Source organism: Sceloporus undulatus, chromosome 3 (genome assembly GCF_019175285.1).
Source record: "Sceloporus undulatus isolate JIND9_A2432 ecotype Alabama chromosome 3, SceUnd_v1.1, whole genome shotgun sequence".
Lineage (NCBI taxonomy): Eukaryota > Metazoa > Chordata > Lepidosauria > Squamata > Phrynosomatidae > Sceloporus > Sceloporus undulatus.
The window spans coordinates 48961218-48986593 of NC_056524.1; the positions used below are offsets into that span (position 1 = coordinate 48961218).

The window sequence follows — 25376 nt, forward strand, 5'->3', positions numbered from 1 at the left end:
AGGGGGGGATTCTAATGTTATGCGTAGTAACTTGCATTATTAACATGTTCAAAAGGCACCCTGCTTCTATTCTTGGGTTTTTGGTTATTTTTTTAAAAAATATTATTCTGTTTCAAGTTAAATTAAAAAAAGTTAGGGAAACTGGTGTGATCTGATGTCACTTTCTAAACCCTGAATAGTTGGTATTTAAAACATTTGAGATGCATCTTTTGTTGGTCTTTTCTGTTAGCAAAATTACATTGTGCTTGCTAATGGTAGTTGAACATTTGTTTTGAATGCAAGAGACCACAGGGGTTGGAATGGGGAGCTGGGAATGTCTTTTTCCCTGAGGGGCTAGAGAACATCTTTCCATTAGAATAGATGGCTCTGAACTAGTGAGCTGATGGTGTAAAGGCAGCATCATGCACTGGTATGGAAAGAAGCCATTTTCTGTTTAGATAGAACTTATTTTGCTGCAAGGGCTACAGAGGAATTTAGGTATTACACCTGTTTAGGAGGTCTGTTTGTTGTCCAGAAGACCCATAATTTAAAAGTGAATATTATTAAGATATTTTCAGAGGAGGAGGTGGCTGTTTTGTTCTGTTGCAGCAAAACAAGAGAAAAGTGGAACTTTAAAGGTTAACAAAGTCCATGAGAGTTTAGGATAGCAAATGTTAATCTGTAAGTTGTTGTGTGGGTCCATGTTAAATAAACAAATTGGCTATAGGTATGAAGTAAATGTACTGTGAACTTGTTTGACTTCAAATTCTCCTCTTAGGTTATAAGACATTCTTATGTGCTTAGTGTAGTTTCTTTTCAAATACAGTCGGCCCTCAGTATCCATGGGGGATCTGTTCCATGCAGCCACACCACCATTGGGGTCAGTGGGACATCACCAGCCCTCCTCTCTCACCTGTGGCTGGTAGGCAGAAGGGGGCTGCCGCTTCCTCTTCCTCCTCCCCCCTTCCTCTTCACTGGCAGTGGGCGGGTAGTTGGAGACATGGGGCTGCTCTGTCGCTTCCTCCCCCTCCTCCTTCTACTCTGCCACCAGCACCACCTCAACGGAGGCTTGCTGTCCGCGGATGGCCAAATCTGTGGATGGCAAGTCCGTGGATACCGAGGGCGGACTGTACATGTGTGCTGTCACAGGAATTTTGAATGTTTTGCAAAAATTCTGATGTTATAGTCATGTACAGTCGAACCTTCTTATACAGAGATTCAAGAATCCACGGTTTGAAAATGTTCAAAAAAAAGTATACATTTCAAATATCAAACCTTGATTTTCCATTTTTTTATAAGGGACACCATTTTGCTATGTCATTATATTTAATGGGACTTGAGCATCCACAGATTTTGTTATCCACGGGGGATCTTGGAACCAAACCCCAGCGTATAACAAGGGTTCACTGTATTTTCTTATGTACAGTGCTTGACCATCTGTCAGTTATAGCTGCAGTTATGACAATTTTTAGGATAATGGCTGATATCTCTCACAGGAGGCTTTAAGTCTGAATTCCCAGAGGTTGTCTATTGCAGGACAAGTTTTCTGTCTTTAGAGAAAATAAGTTACTAGTACTATTCAGAACACTGAATAGCATTGCATTGTCAAAATAAAGTCATTCAAACTTTTATCTTACGTTAACATTTATTTAGCTTTGTTTTACAGCTAAATTTGCAGGAAACCAGATATAAAAAGGGAATGATAAGATATATGAAATATAATAGACAGCATAAGAAGGAAAACTGCACATTTTAAGATTGCTGGTCTGGAAGAGCAGGCTGTTTGTGATCTCAACTGAACGTAGCAGTGAAGAGAAGGGTCTTCAAGGTCTTTCCTAAATGCTTTTACTGAAAGTGCAAGAAATAAGTCTATTGGAAAGAAGTCCACCAAGATGGCTGCCTCTTTTGTTCATGCTTGGGCAACTGATCTTAACAGAGACAATCAAGAAGGACCTGGCAGCTAGATTTTAATACAGTGGTAGGCAAAGAGCAGCACCACATTCCACTTCCAATACTTTAAACTGAAACAGGCCCCTTATGTTCTCTAGGGGATGTGGGAGCAATTTTGCTTTGTTCCCAGCTGCACAGTGTTTCAGGCTAAGGATTTGTTTTCCTCAAAATTGGGAGTAACTCATGGTTGTATTAGGTTTGAAAATAGTTGCTGTCTTAGGCCAAAGCACTAGCATGAGGACATGACATACATTTTTCAATCAAAAATGAAAGAAAGTGCAGTCCTCTGAGGTTTGGAAGGAGGGCATGTGTGGCTCCTGGACTTCTGGAGATTGCCCATTTCTGTCTTATTGTATAGGTGAGAGGCACCATAATGTAGTAACTTGGGTGTTAGAGTAGGAGTCCAGGAGACCAGGGTTCGAATCCCACTCAGCTTTGAAAACTTACTGGGTGGGCTAAGACAAATCACACTCTAATCTTGGAAACCTAGTGGGTGGCCTTTGGCAGTTCATACTCTCACAGCTCCAGATAAAGTCAATGGTAAATCTGCTGTGAACAAATTTTGCGAAGATGATCCTGTGATAAGTTCACCTTATGATCACATGAGTTGGAAACATCTTGAAGGCAGACAGCAGCATTAACAGGATTTTATAGTTTAAAGCAGTCTTTTAGATAATCAGTTTTTGAGGACTTTAATGGAGAACATCAGCATTCTGAATTGACTATGGGTAGCTTGTGCAAATTACATGCTTTTACTTTTTGGGCTCCACTAGCAACCAGGTGGCTGCATTTTGCACTAGCTGTAGTTTCTGGGCCACCTGCAGAAACAGTAATGCATAAAATGTATTGCAACAACCTAATTTGAAGGTAGTTGATGACAAGGCCAGCTGTGCCCAAATAAGATGTAGTAAATATACAAAGAGGAGTTTTTGGAAAGCATCTCTGGCCATTGCAGATAGCAATGAGTCTCAGAGCAGCCCTAAGGTGCTCAACTGGTCCTTGAAATGGCATTTAAACCCAATCCTGGACTAGTTTTGTGTCACAATCTATATCAACTGACTTACCCGTCATCTTTCCTAGTTTAAGTTTCTCTCTCATCTTCTCTAGGGTTTTGGAACCAATTCAGTTTGCTCAACATTTCTCAGATTTTGGTATGAAAACCAGGTATAGCTGCAAATCATGTATATGTTTTATATTGGTGCCATCAAAATGAAACACTCTGTTATATCTCTCAGTGACTTCAAACTGATGCTGAAGAACTTTGGGGGATGCAGTAGAATTCTGTACTACCTCTCAAGTCAAAGAACACATGAAGAACCAAAATGACTCATGGCTTATGTTACTGACCATTGAGATGAGGTAAAAATAGTTATAGCTAAGTCTAGATAGCTGGAACAAAAGGAGTGTCATGGCTGGTGGTGACAAACTCAACTAAGAGATCCAGTAAGGGGGGGAAAAAAAAACACCGAAAAAGATTTACTTTCCTCCCTCCCTCCTTGTGAAGATAATATTCTGTTGTTCTGTTTACTTTGTGAAGAAATTGGAAGCATTTTGCAAAGGGAACAATACAGATATATTCAGTTCATCCTATACGTGTCTGATAACATTTTGTAAATGAGTTTCAAGATTTGACAGCTGGGAACTTTAGTACCTGTAGCAGTTCTAGAGTCAGTATTTTCTTTTACAGATGATAGGCTTCTTACTACCTGATTGAGATTACGGGCCTTTGCTTCATCTTTGGTTTGTATCTTATATGCATTTCTTTAGTTAATTAGAGGGTTTGGGCCCCTGAACTTTTATGACAGCATTGTCTTTGCTTATATGTTCAGGTTGAAGTATTCCAAGGCAAATTGGGTGGTTGCCTTTTGTCCTGTTCTAGGCATTGAATGAGCCATCTTGATGTGGAAGTGGGTACGAACTCATTCTGACAGGCTTAGAATGTACAGAAGATTGCTTAAAGACTTGTGATATTTTCCACACTTTACTTTCATAGGTATTCTAAACTGTATATGAATGGAAAACAGTCCTGGTGTAATATCCGGCAAAATCACTTCTGAGTATTCCTTGCCTAAGAAATCCCTTTGAAATTTATGGGGTTGCCATAAGTCAACAGGTGAGTTGAAAGCACATGCTCACATGATAACTTAAAACTTTCACACTGTAAGGTGGATATCTTTCAGTTGGAGGGGTTCGCCACACCACATTTGATTCTAGTGTCAGACATGCTGATTCAGTGCAACCAGCTCCCACGTCACAAGGGAAATTGTGTTGATCAGTTTGAATAGTAGACTGGGGAATTTGAGAGATTGGTACAGGTGGTAAAATCAAGACACACATTCTCCTGGGATTATAGCACATACCAGTTTTCTAATTTGTTCACCTTGTTTATCTCTGGCACCACTTCTGTGGCACTAGGGGAAACTTCAACTCTTCCTTAGCATATATGTGCTATGGTGAGGCAAGCGACTGATTCTGTAGCCGTGGAAACAACTGTGATAACAGTGGGGAACTCTTCCTACAACCTGTTAACTTTGAAATGTACTGATGTTCATAGCTAGGGGGAGAGCCTGTAATGCCAGTTTGTTAATTAGATCACTTACCTCATTTCATATCTTAATAGTTCCTAATCCTACCCCTCATAGGGATTAGTTGAATGTGCAACAGTTTCCCTTTATTGGTCTTATTGAGTCTCATTGGTCTTAACTGAGTCTCTTATCGATTTATTACGACTTCTTTATTGTGCCATTTATACTTCAGTGTTTGCTGCAATGTCTCCAACTAAACCATAAAAACCCAGGTCTACTTATCTGCCCTCAGATTATTGGACATTAACTGCTGGCTAGTGCCTCAAATGTCAGTGAATCCATCTTTTAAAATTCTAGCTCTGGAGGATTGTTTGAAACAGATTGTGGCAAAAGTTGTCAAAATGTCCACCTGTTATCCTAGTTCAGTGTTCCAACATCAAGCTTGGAAAGTTGCTTGTTTATCCTTCACTAGTCAAAAACATATTTGCCTGCATATACACTGAATGTTTGAATAGCTTTGATGAACTGTTGCTTTATGCAAGAATTGTGATTCTTTATGTATTGCACAATGCTCTGAGAACTCTGCTTGTTACGCATACGGAAAGTGTAATGAATAAGTAAAATTTGTAGAAAGCATTGCTAAATTAAAATGAAATTATATTGTATGAAAATTGGTTGCAATTTGTTTTAGAAATCCATTTCTAGAAATTTTAAATAAAAACATTGTGCAGAGTACTACTATAGAGCTCTGAATCCTCCTCCCAAGTTTTATCAAAGTGCTTCAGTGATGTTAAATAAAAACATGCAGGTTTTTTTCTTGGTTCTGTTTTCTAAACATGTTCCTATCACTGAACTTGCTTATATGACACCTGATATTTGTTTCAGGTTTGTGGTATATACTTGCATAGTAATGGGGGGGAAATGGTGAATTGAGAACAGCTTTTACACACAAAAGTTTATCAAATAGTCTTCATGCAACTTGACAATTCTGAGAATATAGGTTTTAATGCCAGGTTTCACATGTACTTTTTACATACATGTTGCTGTTTGTAAAGCCATGTGCCTTGGCCAATCTTAGTGTTATCAAAGCTTTTTAGATCTACAGTGTATCCTTAATATGTGCTGAGGTTTCCTTCCAGGACCTCCCATTAACAACAAAATCTGTACATGCTCAAGTCTCATTAAATACAGTGGCATAGTAAAATGATGTCCCTTATATAAAAAGGTTTGTTTTTTAGAATTTATATTTTTAAAAATAGTTCCAAACTGTGGCTGGTTGAATCCGTGAATACTGAGGGTCGACTGTAGTTTAATTTTCTGTTCAGTTATAATAGAGATGTTTAAGGAATAAGGCTTGATACTTAAACTTTTTTTTCCAATTCACCCCATATTATATGTGTGTATGAATGAATCATTTTAGCCTTTTGACTACTGCTGTCCTTTGAATACTAAATGTTAAAATACAGCTATCCAGAACAGTTCCTTTAAAAATGCTTTCAGGTGCTTTAAAAATACTTTAGCTCTCCAAGTCTGAAATGTAGTAGGTACTTGCTAGGCTAGCCACTCCCAGACTGGTGCCCTTCTGATGTTTTGTACTGCAACTGCCATCAGTCTTAGCTAACATGACGAGTGATGAGAAATCATGGGAATTGAAGTCTGAAACCTTTGGTTGTTCCCACGTTGTGGAAGAGTGTGTTGATGAATGTCTGAGATGGAAGTACTTCTTGGAGCTTAGTGCTATGATCAACAGAACCACCCTCTCATTCTATTATTCCTGTGGGCAGCTTATAACATACTTATGCTGGCATCCTATGTATTTCTAGCAGATATGTTGACAGGGAGATGATCGCCCTTCAAAAAGGGATAGTAGCATTTCTGACAACTAGTCACTCACCATTCCTGATATCACATCTAGCATCTTTTTGTCCTATGAACCTGCATGCTTCTACTGTGGTAACTGTGCAAAGAAGAGTCAGTCTGCATACAGTAATAAGCAAAAGCTGCCATCAGTCTCCTATCTGCCCTGCCATGCTACAACTTTCTGCTACACTACATTCTGAACAAGGTCAGCAGGTGTGTCCTGGGCAGCATGATCTGGCAACTAATGCTCTTTTGGGATCCCTGTTGGCAGCTTCAAACAGAACTCACACAGAGACAGCAAAGGACCATCCTTTTGAATGGTTTATGTACTGTGTGGTCTAATATGTTAGTGGGGATTGATGTGAGTTGTAGTCTGGTACATCTGAAAAATGGTAGATTGAGGAGGCAGAACAGTCATGCTGCTTCACAGTTTACCTAGAATGTAGGCCATTTAGAACAAGGTTTCACCTTCCTTTTTAGGAGCAGTAATTTTGTAAAGGGCTGGAACTCTTTGGAAGGAAGGGAAAAAGCAGGTATTAGGATCTAAGGAACAGCTGTGCTCTAAAAGGAAAATAAAACACATTTTTCTTACTGGTTGTGAGAACTGAAAAATGAAATAGTTCAAATGAGTGATGGGGAGTGATGGGCTGTATTCCCTATCAGGAGAAATTAAAAGCGTGTGTGTGTGTGTGTGTGTGAGAGTGTGTGTGTGTGTGTGTAGCTGGTAACATTCTCAATACAGGTTAAAGTGGAAGCAGGTAGGACTATTCAGCTCATTCTTGATATTCCACAGGATACTGGGATCATAGAGTCTAATCATGCAACCATAGAGAAACGGCTAACAATGATGCATCATGAAGTATTAATAATTTTAAACTGTAAATCAGGGGTAGGCAACCCTTTTGAGCCGGGGGCCGGGTTGCTGTCCCTCAGACAAATGGGAGGCCGAAGCCAAAAAATAAATAATTAAATAATTTTTTAAAAATTAAATAAATAAATAAACCGGGACAAATGTAGGACAAAATTTTCAAATGGAGGGCACTTTTTAAATAAAAATGGAGGACATGCGAAAAAAATTGTTGATTTTTAAATTTTTTTAAAGATAAATGCATGTTTCTGAGGCTTCTATAGACAATTGCCCCACCCTGCCCCTCGTGTGAGATGCCAAAGGCCCCGGTGGCAATCGGCAGCAGGACCGGGCTGGGGCCGGTCCCAAGGCCTTGCCGGCCCGCATTCGGCCCACGGGCCGCAGGTTGCCTACCCCTGCTGTAAATTCTTTAAACTTGGCTATATAAGCAAGCACAAAGGTGGCTGTAAGGCAGGTCTGGGCAACTTTTGGAGGGTGGGGGAAAAGGAGCCCCCAGCTTCTAAGAAACATTAGTAGTAAAGTTTTCTGTCAAAGGATTGGCTAAAAAAGCAGTGTTTTTTAAACATTGTCTTCTGTACCACCTCTGCAAGCCCACTTTTCCTTGGAAAACAGGGTCCAGAAGGTGTGTGTGTGTGTGTGTGTATTCTTTTCTTCCATTCAGTCTCATTGATCTCATGCTGAAATTGCCTCTGCCTGTATCTTATTGGCCCATTCATTGATTTACAGGAATCCCTAAGAGCCATTTAGTCCAGTCCCCTGTCACTTCAGGGGTTCTCAGCTAAAGTATTGTGACAAATGGCCATTCAGCCTTTGTTTAAAAACTTCTAGTGATGAAAAGTTCACCAGCTTCAGAAGTAGTGCTTTCACTCTCAAACAGCTTTTATTGTAGGATTTTCTTCATCATGTTGATTTGGAATTCCCTTTTCTGTAATTTGAGCCATTGGTTCAGGACATGCACCCTGGAATGGAATAAGGCAATCTGCATTTTCAGTGTGAAGGCCCTTTAAGTATTTGAAGGAGGCTATTGTAGAACATATTTTAATCTTGCCTTCTCCACTCTGCAAACATGCCCAGCTTATTCAACTCATACGGCTGTTCCCAGTCATTTTGCCATTTTGGTTTTCCTCTAGATACATTCAGGTATATTGATAGCCTGCTTACTCTGTGGTGCCCATAAGTTGGGATAAAACAGAAGACAAAGTATTGTTACTTTTCTTGATCTGGACACTACAATTCTATTGATGCAGTCCAGATTTGCATTAGCTCTTTTGATACCTTATCACATACACAATAGTCTGATGTTTAACTAGTGATTTACTATGACCTCTAGATCATTATCCTTTCGCTTCATGTAAATTTTAATTCCAACCATAAGGAGGTGGATTAAGAAACATAGCCTCTTAAACTTTTGGCCAGAACTATGAAGATGGAAGACTCTGGAACTGAAGGCTTGGTAACAAATGGGTTAAAGGCAAAAACACGTGGATGAACTGCTTTCCTGTTACTACAAGGTTCCTGTGTCTTTGAAAACTGCAAAACATACAGCAGAGAAACCAGCTGAATTTTTCCCCCACTATTGCTCCATCATAGATATAGCTACACCAGTTCTCCTCCAGCCTTATGCCCTCCAGATGTCTTTTACCATGGCCACTAGCCAAGTTGGGTGATCAACTTATCAACTCCCAGTGTTGGGAGTTGTATCCAAACATCTGGAAGCAATAGGCTTGTGAAAAACAGGATGAAACACCTATTACATAACTTTCGATGAAAGAACTTGCAAAAGTACAAGAATTTGCTGTTTGGGTTAATTTATTTATTTTAATGCATTTGTGTCTCACATTGCTTCCATCATGGAAGTCAGGATGGTATTCTCAAGTGTTTTTTCATCAATGCTCTGTCTAGTCCTCCTTAGTCTCAGCCAAATGGTTCTTGAGGTCAGGAATCATGACCTTGCTTGTAGACTAGCGGGCACACTTTAGAGTGCTGCCTGTAAAGAGGCTGAAGGAGCTGCAACAATTTAGACAAATACTCAGATAGTGAAAGAGAGGTAATTTCTTTCTCATAATTCTTCCCCAATTATGAGTCTCCTGATCACATTTGGAGATCTACCTACTGGAGGAGTAAGAACAATTGCTGAGGCAATGGTCACCTTGCCCATGTAAGAAGCTGCAGTAGAAGAATCATAGAGTGGGAAAAGACCAAAAAGACCACCCAGTCCAACCCCCTGCCATGCATGAACACAGAATCAAACAACCCCCGACAGATGGCTGTTTAAAAACCTCCAGAGAAACAGTAGAATTGTTTTGATTTTTGTATTCCATGGTACCAGACTGAGATCTTAAAGCAGAAGGAATTATATGTCTGGATAACAGTAGGTGGAGTGGAATACCTAGCACTTATTAAACAAAAATCTTTTGCCATATAATGTCACATTGTCCTGGGACATGATGTAAGATTTGAGGAAGCTTTAAGATGTACTGTGGCTAATGCAATCCTTTACTGGTAGATTTGTGTTGGCACTGCAGCATGCAGTTCCTGATTTCTTTAAGATCCACCTGCTGAAGGATTACTGTATATACTTGTGTACAAGTCTAGAAATTGAGGTTTAAAAATTGACCCCAAAAACCTGAGTCGACTTATCCACGGGTCAATGTAAGTACTCGCCTTTCACCAGGGGATATATATGAGTTAAAGTAAAGAGTACAATCTGCCCTGGAAGTACCAACCCTTATTACTCTCTCATCCATTTAACCTTAAGAGTGAGCACAAATAGTTATGGCTGCTGGGATTTTGTTTGTTCTTTGGCATTGTTTTTCTTTGCTCCATCCTTTAGATCCTTTGTTGCATGCCCATAGGTTTTACCATCGACTTATCCACGGATCATACCAGAATCCATAATTTCCCCCAGAAAACTTGCCTTTGACTTATACATGAGGTCAACTTATAGTCGAGTATGTACGGTAAATTGATGTCCTAGGCAGTGGACAGTCTCCTTTAGAGTTGGCACAACTGGAGCATGGGGTACACCAGAAGAATCTGTAAGCTCTGCTCTGTGTTATATTTATGTTTGACACCTATATGTGCTTTATTATCTGGAAACCAGCTACCTATAGCTGTGGACAAATTTTGTGACTTAAAATGTTTGCATATTCTTTTTATAGAACCATATCCTGGTATTTGTATTGTTTGTCATATGGGAACAGATAGATTATAACTTTATGTAAGATATAAGTTGCATATGTCTTCTATGTTGAAAGCTGCCACGATGAAGTGATAACCTTGTTGTAGTCTCTGGTTCTTACTTTAAAAAAGATAATGAAGACATTGAAATAGTTAAAGATTTTCCATCCCGTGGCTCAATACTGAACTAAGCATTCCCTAAGTGGTTTACAGTGTTTAAGCCAATTGTCCCCAACAAGCTGGGTACTCATTTTACCGACCTATGAAAGGATGCAAGGCTGAGTGGACCTTGAAGCCCCTGGGATCGAACTCACAACCTTGTGACTGCAATACTGGCATTTAACCACTGTGCCACCAGAGCTACTTTTCATTCATTCATTAATAAGAATGGAGGCTGCAATCAAGTAATCTGAGGAAGACCTGGGTTTGGGAGGGCAGCTGTGAAGGTAGTAGATGTCATGAAGTCTAAAGATATATCATTCAATACTAAAGTTGCCATCATATTTTCTATTTCTATGTATGGCAATGAAAGCTGAACAATGAAAAAATATGATAGGAAGAAAATAAACTAATATGACATGCAGTACTGTAGAAGAGTTCTACAGATGTCATAGATTGCTAAAAAAACTAATCATTGGGTCCTATGGATCAAAGGGGAAATCAAGCCTGAATTCTCCCTAAAAGCCAAGATGACTCAACTGAAACTGTCAGACTTTGGACATAGCATGAGAAGACATGACTCACTAGAAAAGACAATAATGCTTGATAAGGTAGAAGACAATAGGAAAAGGGGAAGACTCAGTCAAGGAAGCCACAGCGTGACCTGAGCTGGGTTGTTGGTGATAAGGATAACTTGGTTGGTGATAAGGATGATCTCATTCATGGGATTGCCATAAGTTGAAGTTGACTTGACAACAGTTAACAACTAAAATAACTGTATAGGCTGATGCATCATGGCTGCTCTTATGTTCTTAAAGCATCTGGAATAATAATAGTAATAGGGATCCAAGAGTGAAAAGGCCAGATTCTTCTATTAGTTTGCCACAGTGACATGAGGGCAGGATAAATACAGTAGCCTGCTGAACCACAGATTTTAACAGTCAGCACTCCACAGCAAATATGCTATACTGTAGAACTAAGCTGCCAAATTTCAGGACTAGGTGATCAAGAGGCATAGTAGCCATGTGTATTCCTCGTTTAATCCTATCCTGAGTTTATCACAGGCACCGAACTTGTATTTCTGAAATGTCTGTTTGGCTGTTCTGCTTCATCACCCATGTGTGGCTTTCTCTGCATTTGGGTACATAATATTAGAGAGTATGAGGGCCAGTTTTCCTTCCTCTGGTAGCTGCCACAGGCCACACTCCATGGTGATGCTATCCACTGTCAGAATATGGTAGTGGAATTCATTAGATGTTAATCTCCATTTTTAAAAAGACCTTTTGTTTAAAATAGTGGGAGACCTACACTTTCTGGAGGCTTCCCGGAGCATGATTCTCCCTACAATTTTATTTAAGCAACAAAGGGGGGGGGGGTGTGAATCCACCCCCGTAGGCCTTTTCAAAGTACTTTTGCTATCAGTTTCAGTGACGCAGCACCAAACGAAGCAACAAGGAGAATCTGGGGATTGTACAAATGGGCAGGGGGCCTACATGTGGGTTGCATGTTGCCCACACCTGCTGTGTGTGAATCATGTAATGGTGTATTGCTGGGATTAAAACAGCATCCCCTGGAATGGATTCCTGTTGCTGCAGATACATTTGCTCAGTATGCCATGTGCAGCTTTCTCCTTTTCACACTGAAGTACTACTGCTGAAGCAGAAACGGGGTGTTATATTTGTCAGGATACACTGTAGTCCTCTGGCACTCTGTATAAGGGTTTCTTCAGATGTGTGTGTGCATACATACATGGGTGTGCACACTGGCATTTCCCTCTTAACTTAAGTTGTTTGCAAATCTCTAAATTTCATGTACATAATATCTCATTTTTAAAAATGTTAAACCTACATTTTATTAAGTTTTCTGTTAATAAATACATATTGTTCAAGTCCTGCAGCCTTCACATAAGGGAAAAAAACACACACAAAAAAAAAACACCAAAAAATATAGGAAGTTTTGGAAGAAAGGTAGAAAGGAAAGCAATTAATATTTGTAAAGTTCAGGAAGGGTAATCTTCCTCAGTTTGAGATTCTCGTCAGCTGAACTAAATATATCTTACCTTGATCTAATGGATCTTAGCTTGGGTACACAATGTGTTCCAGTGTTGCAGAATATGGCGATTAGAGCAAAACTCTCTTCCTATATTTAAAATATGTCTTCCTATATTTAAAGCTAAAACTGCTACCACCTAATACAAGAATGTTGAAAGTAAATGAAGCTTTAAAAACAGCATTAGCGTATTTTTAGAACTTTGCCAAAACCACGACAGACAAACTAGGTTATTATCAAAAAACATGCAGGGGTAGCTGTGTTGGCCATTTAGTAAATTCAAACAAAAATCCACCAAATAGTGATACCTTTATTGGCCAACCGAATAAATAATAATAATAATAATAATAAATAACATATTTATTTATATCCACCTCTTCCCTTTTGGGGATCGAGGCAGATAAAAACAAAAGTTAAAACAATACAAAATAATCAACACAAACCCTCGACTCCCATCAACCCTTACCCTTCCTCCATGAATAAAATTATCACAATAAAACCATATATAAATACAGTGGCGTCTCCGCATACGCGGTCTTTTTATAGGCGGCTTTGAGCATAGGCGCTCAAAGCCACCGGCGCGGAAGGGGTGGTGCGTCCCATTCAATTGAATGGGTGCGCGCACCTGTTGCGCCTTGCGCGCCACCGTGCACGAACCCCATTGGAAACAATGGGGCTCGAGCATAGGCGGAAATCGCCATACACGGCGGGATCCAGAATGGATCCCCCGTGTATGGCGAGGTTCCACTGTACAGATTACAATAACAAATTAAAATCAGTTAATGCATAGTGACAGTGGTGAGATTTAATCAGAGGATCAGACTTGTTCTAGTATGGACAAAGGTTAGTCTGGGAAGGCCTGCCGGAAAAGAATTGTTTTTATTGCCCTTTTGAAAGCCTCAAGTGAGGTTATTCGGTGAGTCTCTTCCAGCAGGTAATTCCAGATTTTTGGAGTGGCAATGGAGAAGGTCCTCTGGGAAGTCATCACCAGTCTGGTTTCCTTGACTGCAGTAAGTTCTTCCCAGAGGACCTGAGTGTGCTGTAAGGATTATATGGGAGGAGGCGTTCCTTCAAGTAAGCTGGACCCAAGCCATGTAGGGCTTTATAGGTAATAACCAACACCTTGTACTGTGCCTGGAAGCTAATAGGCAGCCAATGTAGCAACTTTAAGAAAGGTGTAATTCGGTCCAACTTAGATTTTCCTGTGACCAGTCTGGCTGCCATATTTTGTATCATTTGAAGCTTCTGAGTGGGCACAAGGGTTGCCCCATGTAGAGTGAATTTCAGAAATCAAGAAGAAAGGTTACCAGTGCATGTAGAACCGTTTCTAGGTCCCGTTATTCCAAGTAGGGTCGCAGCTGGCATATCAGCCGAAGCTGATAACAGGCACTACTGGCTGTCACATCTGTCTGAGGTGACAGTTGAAGCTACGAATCCAGGAGCACCCCAAGCTGCGAACACAGTCCTTCAGGGGAAGTGTGACCCTGTCCAGGACTGCTGAACATAACTCTTTACCTGGATTAGGGTTACTTATCACGAGTTCCTCCATTTTGTTTGGATTCAGCTTAAATTTATTTTCCCTCATCCAATCCATTACTGACCTCAGGAAGTTATTCAGAGGGGAGATGCCCTCCTTGGTCACTGAAGCAGTCTGAGACATAGAGATGTAGATTTGGGTGTCATCAGCGTACTGATAACACTCTTCCCCGTGTCTCCGGATGATTTTACCCAGCAGCTTCATTTAAATGTTAAACAGCATGGGGGACAGGATGGCGCCCTGAGGGATGCCAGATGTCATCTCTCTTTTAGAAGAGCAGCTGTACCCCAGCATCACCAGCTGGAATCTTCCCAAGAGTTTAGGAATGGAGGCACTGCCGAGCAGAACCTCTGATTCCTAACTCTCAAGCGTTTCAGAAGGATACCATGGTTAATGGTATCAAAGGCTGCTGAGAGGTCCAAGAGCACCAACAAAGCCACACTTCCCCTGTCGATGCACAGACTGAGATCATTAATCAAAGCGACCAGAGCAGTCTCCACTCCGAAACCGAAATGCACAATATACTTCCTACAAGATTTTGAAGCTCCACTGGCTTCTTCATCAGGCAGAATGTTACATACTAAATAGGAGAAAAATTAGAGATGTTAGTAAGATGCCTATATTTTGTTGTTTCTGTCATTAGTTAAGATGGTATGGGGCGAGTGTATTTAGCAAGCTGCCCCCCACCTCTAGCCATGGAGCAATTGGACAAAGTCCAGGCAATTTAAAGTCCATTTGTATTTCAGCAAAGACTCCTCTTTTGCAGTCCAATATGCCAATTCCTGTGAGGCCACAGGCCTCTTTGTAGGCAGTGGACAATGGATTCCTCAAAAAGTCTCCATGTTTTTGCTTCAGGAACATTTTTTAGGTGTAGAGGTAAAACATGCCAATCCTTTCCAAATTTAAGAAGAAAAGGAAGACTACTTCTCAACTATTCTGCTTAAGGATGTGGACTTTTATGCCGTGTAACCCGCACTGTACAGTTAATTGGGATGACTATCCACTTCATTCATTGAGTGGATGAGATGTTCCCTTGGTGGACTGTGGTGGATATTTGCTTCTGATCCTTAAATGGTAAGATAGCTAAGTGTGCAAGTGGCGTGAGTTGTTCCATCCTGGATCTTCTTGAGTAACTGTTCTTGCAATAAACCATAATACAAATGGTTTGATGTTTTTGTCACTTGTACAGTGAGACATGCAGGGTTTCTCTGCATGACCTAAAGTGGTGCCTTCTGAAGGGATATTGTCATGAGTATAATGACAAGGAGCAGTAATCCCATGTTATTATGCTGGTGGGGCTTTCTAGTTTGTCAGCATTCAGAGAGACCTTTGTCTTTTTTTGGGGGGGGGGACTGATGTACGTTTTGTACTTAAACTTGGGGTGAAAGACTAATTTTAAAAATTTTGTCTTTTTTCAGGTGATCTTCATTTGTGCATAAAGGGCTCCTGAACGCATCTCTAGGATGATCTGCACAATGTTGTGACGCTGGAGTTCTGGTAAGTTCCCAAGTAGTGAGAGGAAGAGAATAATAAAGAATTTTAAAATGCAGGTTCTACCATGCAGTACTGAATAATAATTAGTTGGTGAAACCACTTAAAAATCCATGTGCTTAACCTTCTAATGTGGCAGGACAATGAAGATCATACATTTGGCAACAAGCATTGATATCTTGAAGCAAAGGTATCACTTCAGGCTGAAGGCAACTTCTGTCAATTGTCTCATGTGGAGTAGTAAACTGAAATAAGGCTGAGGAAGCTAAACTGAGAGCATGTACAGCCCGGCATTATATGCCGGCATGGGGGCAGTGTGGGGATGTGGTATATGGATGCCGGCTGCCTCCACGTCATGCCACTTGCCCAATTGCATGGTTGGGGGTGTCACAGCAGTCGATGCAGCATTTAAATGCGCTGTGCCAAAGGAATGCCAAAAAGCTGGCACTGCCGCAGCTAGGCCGCCCTTTTCAAGGCACAAAAAGGAGCTTCTTTTTGTGGCTTTTTGCACTGTGGAAAGACCAGATTGGGGCTGCGCTGTGCGGTTGTCATGCCCTTGATCTGGCGAGGAAAGGGGCAGTACGGAACCGTCCCTTAGGGGCTGTCTGTTAAGTCCCTTAGTAGGATTAGATGTGCCTTATTTAACATGCTCCCAACATTGACTTGTATATCAAGTAATTAATAACCACTGTTAATTAATCACATATTCCTATTTGATTAACCTAAGAGTCAGTAATGCATAATATCCCATCACTGTAGTTCCTGCTTCTGTTTTCTTTTTCTGACATCTTTTTATGATGACAAGTAGTTTATGCCTACTTGATTCTATAAAGCACTAGAGAAGTTTTTGTTTTAATCTTTCTTTCTTTCTTTCTTTCTTTCTTTCTTTCTTTCTGTTATTTTGCTTGAGACCCATAAACTGACAAAACCAGATTGGCTGAAAGTAAGGGCTGTTTGACAGTGGAACACATTCCTTTGGAGTGCAGTGGAGTCTCCCTCCTTGGAGGTCTTTAAACAGAGGCTGGATGGCCATCTGTCAGGGATGCTTTGACAGAGAGTTCCTGCTTGGCAGGGGGTTGGACTGGATGGCCCTTGAGGTCTCTTTCAACTCTATGATTCTATGAATACTGGAATAGTATGTGAGTGTTGGACTATGACTCAAGACCAGGGTTCAAATACCCACTCAGCCATGGAAACCCACTGGGTGACTTGGACAAGTCACACACTACTACTGAAATATCTTGAAGTATATGCAGCAGATTCGAGTGTTTAATATAATATTTTTAATTTGCTTTGGTCTTTCACTGTCCGTGAAAGCATCTCAGGAGGAAGTGGGAAAAACGCAACATGAGTGTACAAGCAGATTTGTATACAGAAAAGCCTGTCTGCCCACCTTATTCATAATGCTTCTAGGTGTTTATTTAAACATACACAGAGAGATTTAACATCTCTGGAAATCTTGAAGTCATGGAGAAAAGTGTTCATTTGTTTTTTGCCCCAAAGAATGACAATTTTCAGAAAAATTGGGAAAATGAAATATAGTCTCTGCAGTCAGCCATACTAAGTATTCACAATTCACTGTTGCCACAATCAAAACTGCTCTTCCAAATTCCCCTCAAGTGATGAATATTTGTGGCACAATCGACTAGGGAGCTTCAGCATAATGCAGCCAATCTCCCTTTCTTGTCCGTGAGTCACAGTGTTCTGCTCAGAGTGCAGGGACGTAGCCAGGATTTTAGGAATGGGGGGGGGGGTCCAGACTAAGTGCCACCATTATAATGGGGCTTGGGTGTGGCGGCGCAGCAGCACACACCATTCATTTTTCTAATGGAAAGGGGGGGGGCCGGACCCCATGATCCCCCCCTTGGCTACGTCCCTGCATGTTTTTGTTTAGGTAAAGATGAGTGAAATATCAGGATTGGTATTAGGTTGTTATAGTTGGAGTTTTCACGGGTGGTATCAAATTTGCTACATGATGCCTGTGTTTCTAGACACAGCTATTTGACAGGAATATCTCTAAATGTGCAGTGAATGGCTTCACCTATGAGAGGAAGTATTTTTTGTGGTACAGTTTTATTTTGTTTTTTAAAACAAGAAGTTCTCAGTATCTGCATTATAGATATTGTGGATCCTTCACATTATTATTTCCAGCGTCTTGTTGCTTGCAGTTTGCTCTGTTCCACCATTCACAATGAAAGCATGCTGCCATTTTGTGTTGCAAGAGTTTTTTGGTCAAGGGATGGAAATACAAACTGGCACAGAGCCAATTTGGACTTAGCTTGTTCAAAACATGTAACAGAGTTGGCCTACTCACTTCATGAACATATTTTTCTAGCGATCACTAATTTAATTCATGGGCATCAGCATATTCTCCCAGGCAAAATGAGTGAATGAGGCCTAGGGGTAATTCCTGTGCGTGTAAAAACAAGATCTCACAACAACTGAGTATGCAGCTACTCAGTATATACTGTTCCTGTAAAACACTGCTGAGCACAGATGAGGGTGTATCTGTTGTAGCTTCTTTAAAATCAGAATTAATGCTGCCCTGTGACTTAGCTGAAATTTAACTGCAACATTCTCTCTTTTCAGTGGGGGAAAAAAACAGTATTTTTGTCCACATATGGTACAGAGATCCTTTGTCAGACTTTCAGGGGCTTTTAGATAGATGTCTTCCTTCAGAGAAGGAAGCATTGGAAGAGGAAGTGATAGGCTCAAGAAGAGCACAAAAATAATTAAGATATGTTTTCCTGATACTGTCTTGTTATATCTCATCAAAATATGTTGATGCTCTGTCATGGAGAATGGCATAATTCAATATTGATGGATTACTGTCATATCAAGCACATCTTGTCAGTTGCAGTATGTTCCTATAGTGCCTGTTTGTTTCTTTAGAGTTCCAAAGGCACTGGTTAGTTTTAAGCAAATTGGTGTCCACTGAGCACTTGTTTTCTTGAAATGCTAGTTTCTTTCCAGCATGTAGGATCTTGCCCAACTCCCTTCTGAATTTATGAAAAAAGAATATTGGGAATAGGAATACTTGATATGAATAATATTTATCTGGTTACATTGACAATAAATCTACTTTTCATTTGAAATCTGATGCAAAATTGTTTCAAAACCTTTTACCCTGAAGGGCAAACAGTTTTTAGACTCCTGTAGTAATACAGTTAATAATAGCAGTAATAACTTGTGTTAAAATATGCCAAATCAGTATGACAGCACCTCTGAATTTTCAGAGTAGGTTAGAAATTGATTTAGCAGCTCTGAGAGTGGGTAGTAGCACTTGGAATATGAGAAATGAACTTTTGACTATATATATTGGATAGGGGACAGAGTTTTATGATTATGAGTAAAAACTGGTTATGAAAATGTCACCAACAAAATGATTTCCACTTTTTTTTTAATTCCATTACCAACATATATTTTTCTAAAAATAATACTTGTCTGTTTAATAATTTGCTCAGTAATTTGATGTTGTAAAAATACTTCTTTAAAGTATTATGGCTTCCAAAGTAGTTTTAGAAGGCTCAAATTGATATGAGACAAGATAAAATGTATGTGTTTGTACATGATCTTGGACTGGATTACAGAGGAACTTAACTTCCCCCATCTGTTAGATCTAGCACACCTGGCTGTTGCTTACATATCTAAAACCTGAACATTCACCGACTGGAATGTACATTCAGCTTCCACCAGACTGAACTTTTCTCACCTTTCTCTTTCAGTTAGAAGTTAGAAAATTGGTTACATACTAATAAAGCTCATTAAGTTCTTGACTTTTTAAAAACAAACTTGACTGTTTGTTTGATGGTTGATCTGATGCAGTGTGCCCTGGAGATGCGAGACTTCCTCACCACAGCAAGAATCACTCATCTGGAGAATGCTGGAGCTGCAAGAGGGAAAGGCCCAGTCCAACAACAGAGGGAAGCCAAGAGGAAAAAAGCAAGCAGACCGACGGCACTGAGGAAAGCACGAGGCAGAAAGTGCTTTAGAACTAGTAACAGGGGAACTTGACAACAGCTTGTCAGTGTGTGTGGTTGTGTGCTTAGGATTTCTGTCAATGCATTCCAGTAACCCCAAAGTGAGAAATTCCCCATCAGGAAATGCCCAGAGGTAAGTAGTATTTGTTACAAGGTTATAAAGGAAGGAAATGCAAAACAGTGTTTGCCATCTGTCGTTATATAATTGGAAATCTCTATCATATGAGTTTCATCTTATATTAATTTTGAATTCCATGAGAGAGAGTCAGTCCTCTCTCAGTGTACTGTTTCATTAGGCATGGTCTTTTGCAAGATTCACTATCTGAGAATCATCATTTTTACAGCAAAGTTGTTCTGCTTTTTGGATTCACAGTGCAGTGAAATGATTAACACCGCACAACCATTGACTGTCCTCTTCCTGTCTGCAGCCCCATTGAATCTTTTGGCACCATCTTCTGATTGGATAGAATGGTCTTAGTTGACAGGTTTAGCCTGTCTACTTGACAGCACACCACACCACTGCTTTTATTTTATTGGTAAAGTAAATTCTTGAAGCAAAGAGGAAGTGTTCCTTTGTTGAATCTCTGACTTGGTTTCAGGAAAAAAACATAATTTTCACAGGGGATAGAAGATAGATTGTTCCTTAAAACCCACAACTTGAGATGTAGGTGCATCCTTTTATCACAGATATTTTAACTGGGAGATAATTTTGCATGAAGTAAAAATTGAAGCCAAGGAAGGCGCAAATAGACAGAGTAGCCACTCCTCTGCTTTATTGCTGGTCCTAACTTCATCATATCGAATGTTCTCCTGTATCAGTGGCATCCTGGCCCCAAGTGACACCCAGTGCAGGGGACAGGGCTACTGAGGTCATGGCTAAAAGACTGCACTTACCCCTTCTCCTTCCTCATGGCAACAGTGGCCTCATGAGGAAACCCCTACTGCCATGGGGAATTGAGACTGGGCACACTCAGCCTTCTCTCTTTTTGTGGCAGGAAAGGCCTTCTCCCGAGGAACTGCTGCCGCCGCAGTGAATCAACCAGCCACACTCAGCCTTCTTTCTCCTTATGGCAGGAGCAGCTTCCTCATGAGGAAACCACTGGGGAAATGGGGCTGGGCATACACACTCCCCCCCCACCGGTGGGATGATGGACCCTCTTCTTGGGTGTCATCCACTGTGGGCCACACCCCTGCACCTTCTAGTGATGCCACTGTCCAGTATTGCATTAAGTTGCTTATTGTAATTGCACAGGTCCTAGATTGTATCACGTAACACAAGTAGTCTGTCCACATAAGCACTGTAATACCTCTTTTGAACTAGTGTGACACCCCACATCAGCTTTTGTTATCAGAGAAATCAACCTCTTATCTGAAATATTACACAGATTCATCTTTGTGCAAGTTGCTAAATGTGTGTCGTGGCTGTTGGATATTACTGTGAGTCTCTTCCTTATTCTCACCACCTCTATAATGCTGAGAGTGTATAAAGTAGAAAATTCCATTCACACAATTTTATATTTAACACTTTCCACTTCAAGGATATGTGAAGTTTCATCTATCAGATGAAAGGCAATGATAGTGATGTGACTACTGTTGATTTGGGAAAAGTAATGATAGAAATCTGTAGTTGGGCATTAATTCAGCTGTGGTCCTATAAAGCAGGCTGATCTTTTTTGGATTAGCTTTTCTCTGCTAGTTGAACTGTGTTGTTTGAATCCAGAAGGGTGGCATTATGAACTTTATGGTGCCCTGCTTGTTTACTTTGTGCTGGTCTTAGCGAGAGGTGCGTCTTTGTACATAGAAACCATTGTCTTTATTGACAGAAGTCAGAGAGGTACATCTCCATGTGACTGCCTGGTTCCTAGGATCTGGGTGGTTGCTGCCTACCTGTCTCTCCTCAAGTAGTAGTATTTCAAGTTGGATAGTAACACTTTTAAGACGTTGTTTCAAATGGCAGCTGGATGAGACGGCTACAAATTAATTAGCTTATTAGTGCCACATTCTGTAAAAAGGCTGAGTTGGTGGAACCTCCTGTGTATAATAGTATTTTTACATTTTTATTACAAATTTCTCTTTTTCCTCATCTTTCCTTTCCAGTAGTCCAAAATCAAAGCAGGAGGTGATGGTCCGTCCCCCTACAGTGATGTCCCCATCTGGCAACCCGCAGCTGGACTCTAAATTCACTAACCAGGGTAAACAGGGGGGCTCCACAGGCCAATCCCAGCCCTCTCCCTGTGACCCCAAGAGTGGGGCCCATACACCGAAAGTGCTTCCAGGACAAGGGGGAAGCATGGGGTTGAAGAATGGGGCTGGCAATGGTTCAAAAGGGAAAGGAAAAAGAGAGAGGAGCATTTCAGCGGACTCGTTTGAACAGAGAGATGCTGGAACTCCCAGCGATGAATCTGAAATCAAAGGTATGTCTGTACATGAAGGGGCAGAAATAAAGGGTGGTATCAGTCCTGACTGGGAACTTCTGTAACCAGTCTCTTACTTTGTGTTTAATAATTTGCCTTGGGAACCTCTGGATTCTAGAAAAAGAGCAAGTGACAATAAATAAAGGAAAGCTTTGTATATTGAGGTAAATGAAAATTGATACATAGAAATGGTTCTGAAGAGATAGCAAGACTAGCTAGTGTCCTCAAAAAACTGAAATTTGCCACAGTGAATCCCTGTTAGTGAATACAAAGTAACTGAACTTTAAGAAAAGACAAATGTTTGATCCTTTAAGAGTGTGTTTCCTATGTTTGATGAGAATATAAGGCTCACAAGTTAACAACACGCTGTGGCCAGTCCAATTGCCTGTCAGTGGGCTTTTCTTCCTGGAAATCAAGCAGATTGCTTCAGCTTTTGGGAGAGCATGGACTGTTAGGTTTAAATTGAAAATAATACTTGGATATTTGAGTACCTTTCATAATTAACATGTATATATGTATTTTATACTTGACTGTTTCCAATGAATTGCTAAAATACCTTATTGGAAGTAGGCAACGAAGTCAGCCTCTTTTTTCAAAGTAGATAATTCGGTCTAGTTTTTCAAAGCTGATGTAATCTGTTGTTTGTGTACTGTGTATTTCATTGGGTAGTTTATTGTTGTTGGACTGGTATTATCATTATCATCTTATGTTAAAATGCCAGATTATGAAGACACACAGAAGTTATAATGTAACTATAGACTTAAAAGTAGTTTAACATAACCCACTAAATATAGCAACAGCAACAAATACAGATAATACAACACCTTATTAAAAGGCCTTTCCCATAAACAGTTCATTCTGAAAGACTTGTTGAAAGAAAAAAGTCTTCTCCTGCATCTGAAAGGACATTATAGATGATGCCATTCTAGCCTCTCTAGGGAAGGTGTCCAGAGCTTAAGCGTAGCCATTGGGATGGGCCTCTCCCGTGTTCCTATTCAAGGTACCTGAAAGGGTAGTGGGATGCATTGAAGATCCTCTTCTGAAGATTTCAAGATACAGGCAGAAGCATATGGGGTAATAGGCTCCTTCTGATAACCTGGACCTGAGCAATATAGAGCTTTACAATGAGAATTTTGAATTATATCTTAAAACTGACTAGTAGCCAGTTGAGCTGTTTTTTAAAAGTGATTTTTTATGCTCCATATAACTAGTCCCAGTAAGAGGTCTGGCTGGAGTTCATTGAACTAGTTGAAGTTCTTGAACAATGTTCAAAAGCAGCCTCACATAGAATGCCATATATACTTGACTAAATTGATCTCATGTATAAGGCGGGTCAATTTTTGGTGCCAAAATTGTTGATTTTGATATGGCCTGTGGATAAATTGAGGGTCAGACTAAATGAGGCAGCCCGGCTGGGAAGAGGCTGTGGTGGCAATTGATCACCTCCTCTGCCTTTTCCTAACCAGGTTGCTCCCTCTGGAGGTAGTCCAGCTTAAAAGAGTCTGCAGCAGGGATTGATTGCCTTCCTGGCCTCTTCCCAGCTGGGTTGCCCCCTCCAGAGGCAGCCCAGCCGAGAAGAGGCTCCGTGTATTGACCTATCTATAAGCCAACCCAGGTTTTTTTTAATCAATTTTTGACCTACATTTTCCGACTTATACAGTACGTTATAGTAATCCATAATAGTGTGTAGTGTTAATGTGCCAGTATCCAGTTGTGATCCCTTGGGAAAGAGTGAGTTAAAGGCACATTAAAGTAATGCAAGTTACCTTGGAGGAGGTATGTAAGACAAGAGAGTTGCTCTTCAGATCTCTTATCTGAGCCCTGACTATATACTGAGGAAACATCTGTACTTTGCCTTTTGGATGTGGAATACTGGGTTGCTAATGAGCCTCCTGGTCTAATTGAGGCAGGAGTGGCAATAAGATCTCCACTCCCACCCCTTTCTCTCCTCCCACAAGAGGATTTATTGTGCTATTTATTGTGCCAATTTATTTATTGTGCCAATTTAATAGAGCTGATTTTAGTGAGCAGTTGACCATTTTTATATCTGCTAATGATCACTGTTTCCCCATACTTGAAAATGTAGTCTTGACTGAGGTAGGAAAAGACTTTCTGTTGGTACTCTGTGGCATTTGGGGAAGCAGATCTAACATGCCAGTCCCAAAGGTTCTGCTCTGTTTAAAAGTGTGATAGGGCTCAGATAAGGCTCAGGAGTGCTACTGTTGGGCTTGTGGTAGTGTTGCTTGTGTAAATCTCATGTGTTCTACATGGGAGTTGTCTTAATTGGTTAACATGGTTTACGTGATCACTGCCAGCATTCAGCAGTCACCTTTTCGCATTCACACAAATAGCACGTATGCTTGAGTGCTGCTTAACCACAAGCCTGTTGGCTCTGTGCAAGCTCAAGGCACTCAGGGGAGCCACCAGCTGTAGTAAAGCAAGCAAAAGCATGCAATTATATCTGTTCATCCCAGGTTTTCCCAATTGACCTTCCTTCTCTTTTACTTATTTACTTTTTTCCTTTACTTTTAGGTTGTAAGCCTGCAGGCAAGACCTTTGTAGGGTGTTTACCTTCTGTGTAAGATGCCTTGCAGTTATAGGTGGTCAAATAATTAAGGTTTCATAAAAAAGATTAGGAATCTTTTTATACTATCGGCACCATTTTGACTTATACTGTGCTCAAGTGTTCAGTTTTTGGATGAGCCAGAAATAGTCCTGTTATGTATATTCTGTATCATCTATTTTACATAGCATTACTTAGAATGCAGGAGGAATGAATACTGAGCAGAGCAAGCAAACAAGGAGGTGAAGAGTCAAGTGCTGAACAAAAATACTTTGGAGTTCTTATACAGTGATAGTCAGACAGTTCTGTATGTTTGGTGATTTACTTCCTGCTTTTGAAGGATTCTGAAATGTGTTGGCTATTTACATATTATATACCTATTGGGGTCTTTTTCCAATGTTTTCTGACCTTTTGTTTGTTTGTTTTTGGTTTGCATTACTTGTGGTGTAAAGTTCAGGCAGCTAGTAGCCAGTGGCACATTTTTTTAAAAAAGCTGGGCTAGGTGATTGGCACTTGAATTGCCTCAGTGAGGAGAAAGTAGGTTTCATATCTTTCCTGATCTTTAAATTTAGTGGGAAATAATAAGGTTTTGCACTTTAGAATGTGGGACTGTGCTTTCTTTTAAAGGCCATAAACTAAGTCTTCTGTCTGTTACTATGTAATGTTGATTTTTCTCAAACAGCTCTTTCTTCCATAGCTTTTGAACTAAACCTTTTTCTTAGGCATCATTTGTCAGATTTGGATCCTCCAGATGTTGTTGGACTTCAACACCCAAATCCCCTAGCCATCACAGTCAGGGAGTCTAGGGGTTTGTAGTCCAA

General features: G+C 40.4%; 1 protein-coding gene across 3 annotated transcripts in view; it reads left to right on the forward strand.

Moving 5' to 3' along the window:
• Positions 1–25376, forward strand: part of BCL9 (BCL9 transcription coactivator) — a 51756-nt gene that overhangs the window by 14658 nt on the left and 11722 nt on the right. For 2 of the 3 annotated variants that reach the window (XM_042457247.1, XM_042457246.1), the window contains exons 2-4: positions 15526–15604; positions 19424–19711; positions 21676–21992. In XM_042457247.1, the coding sequence (XP_042313181.1) occupies positions 19659–19711; positions 21676–21992 (370 nt within the window). In that variant the 5' untranslated portion in view covers positions 15526–15604; positions 19424–19658. Of the gene's footprint in view, positions 1–2473; positions 3289–3922; positions 4043–15525; positions 15605–19423; positions 19712–21675; positions 21993–25376 lie in introns of those variants that run through there. The other variant, XM_042457248.1, reaches the window with a different exon arrangement.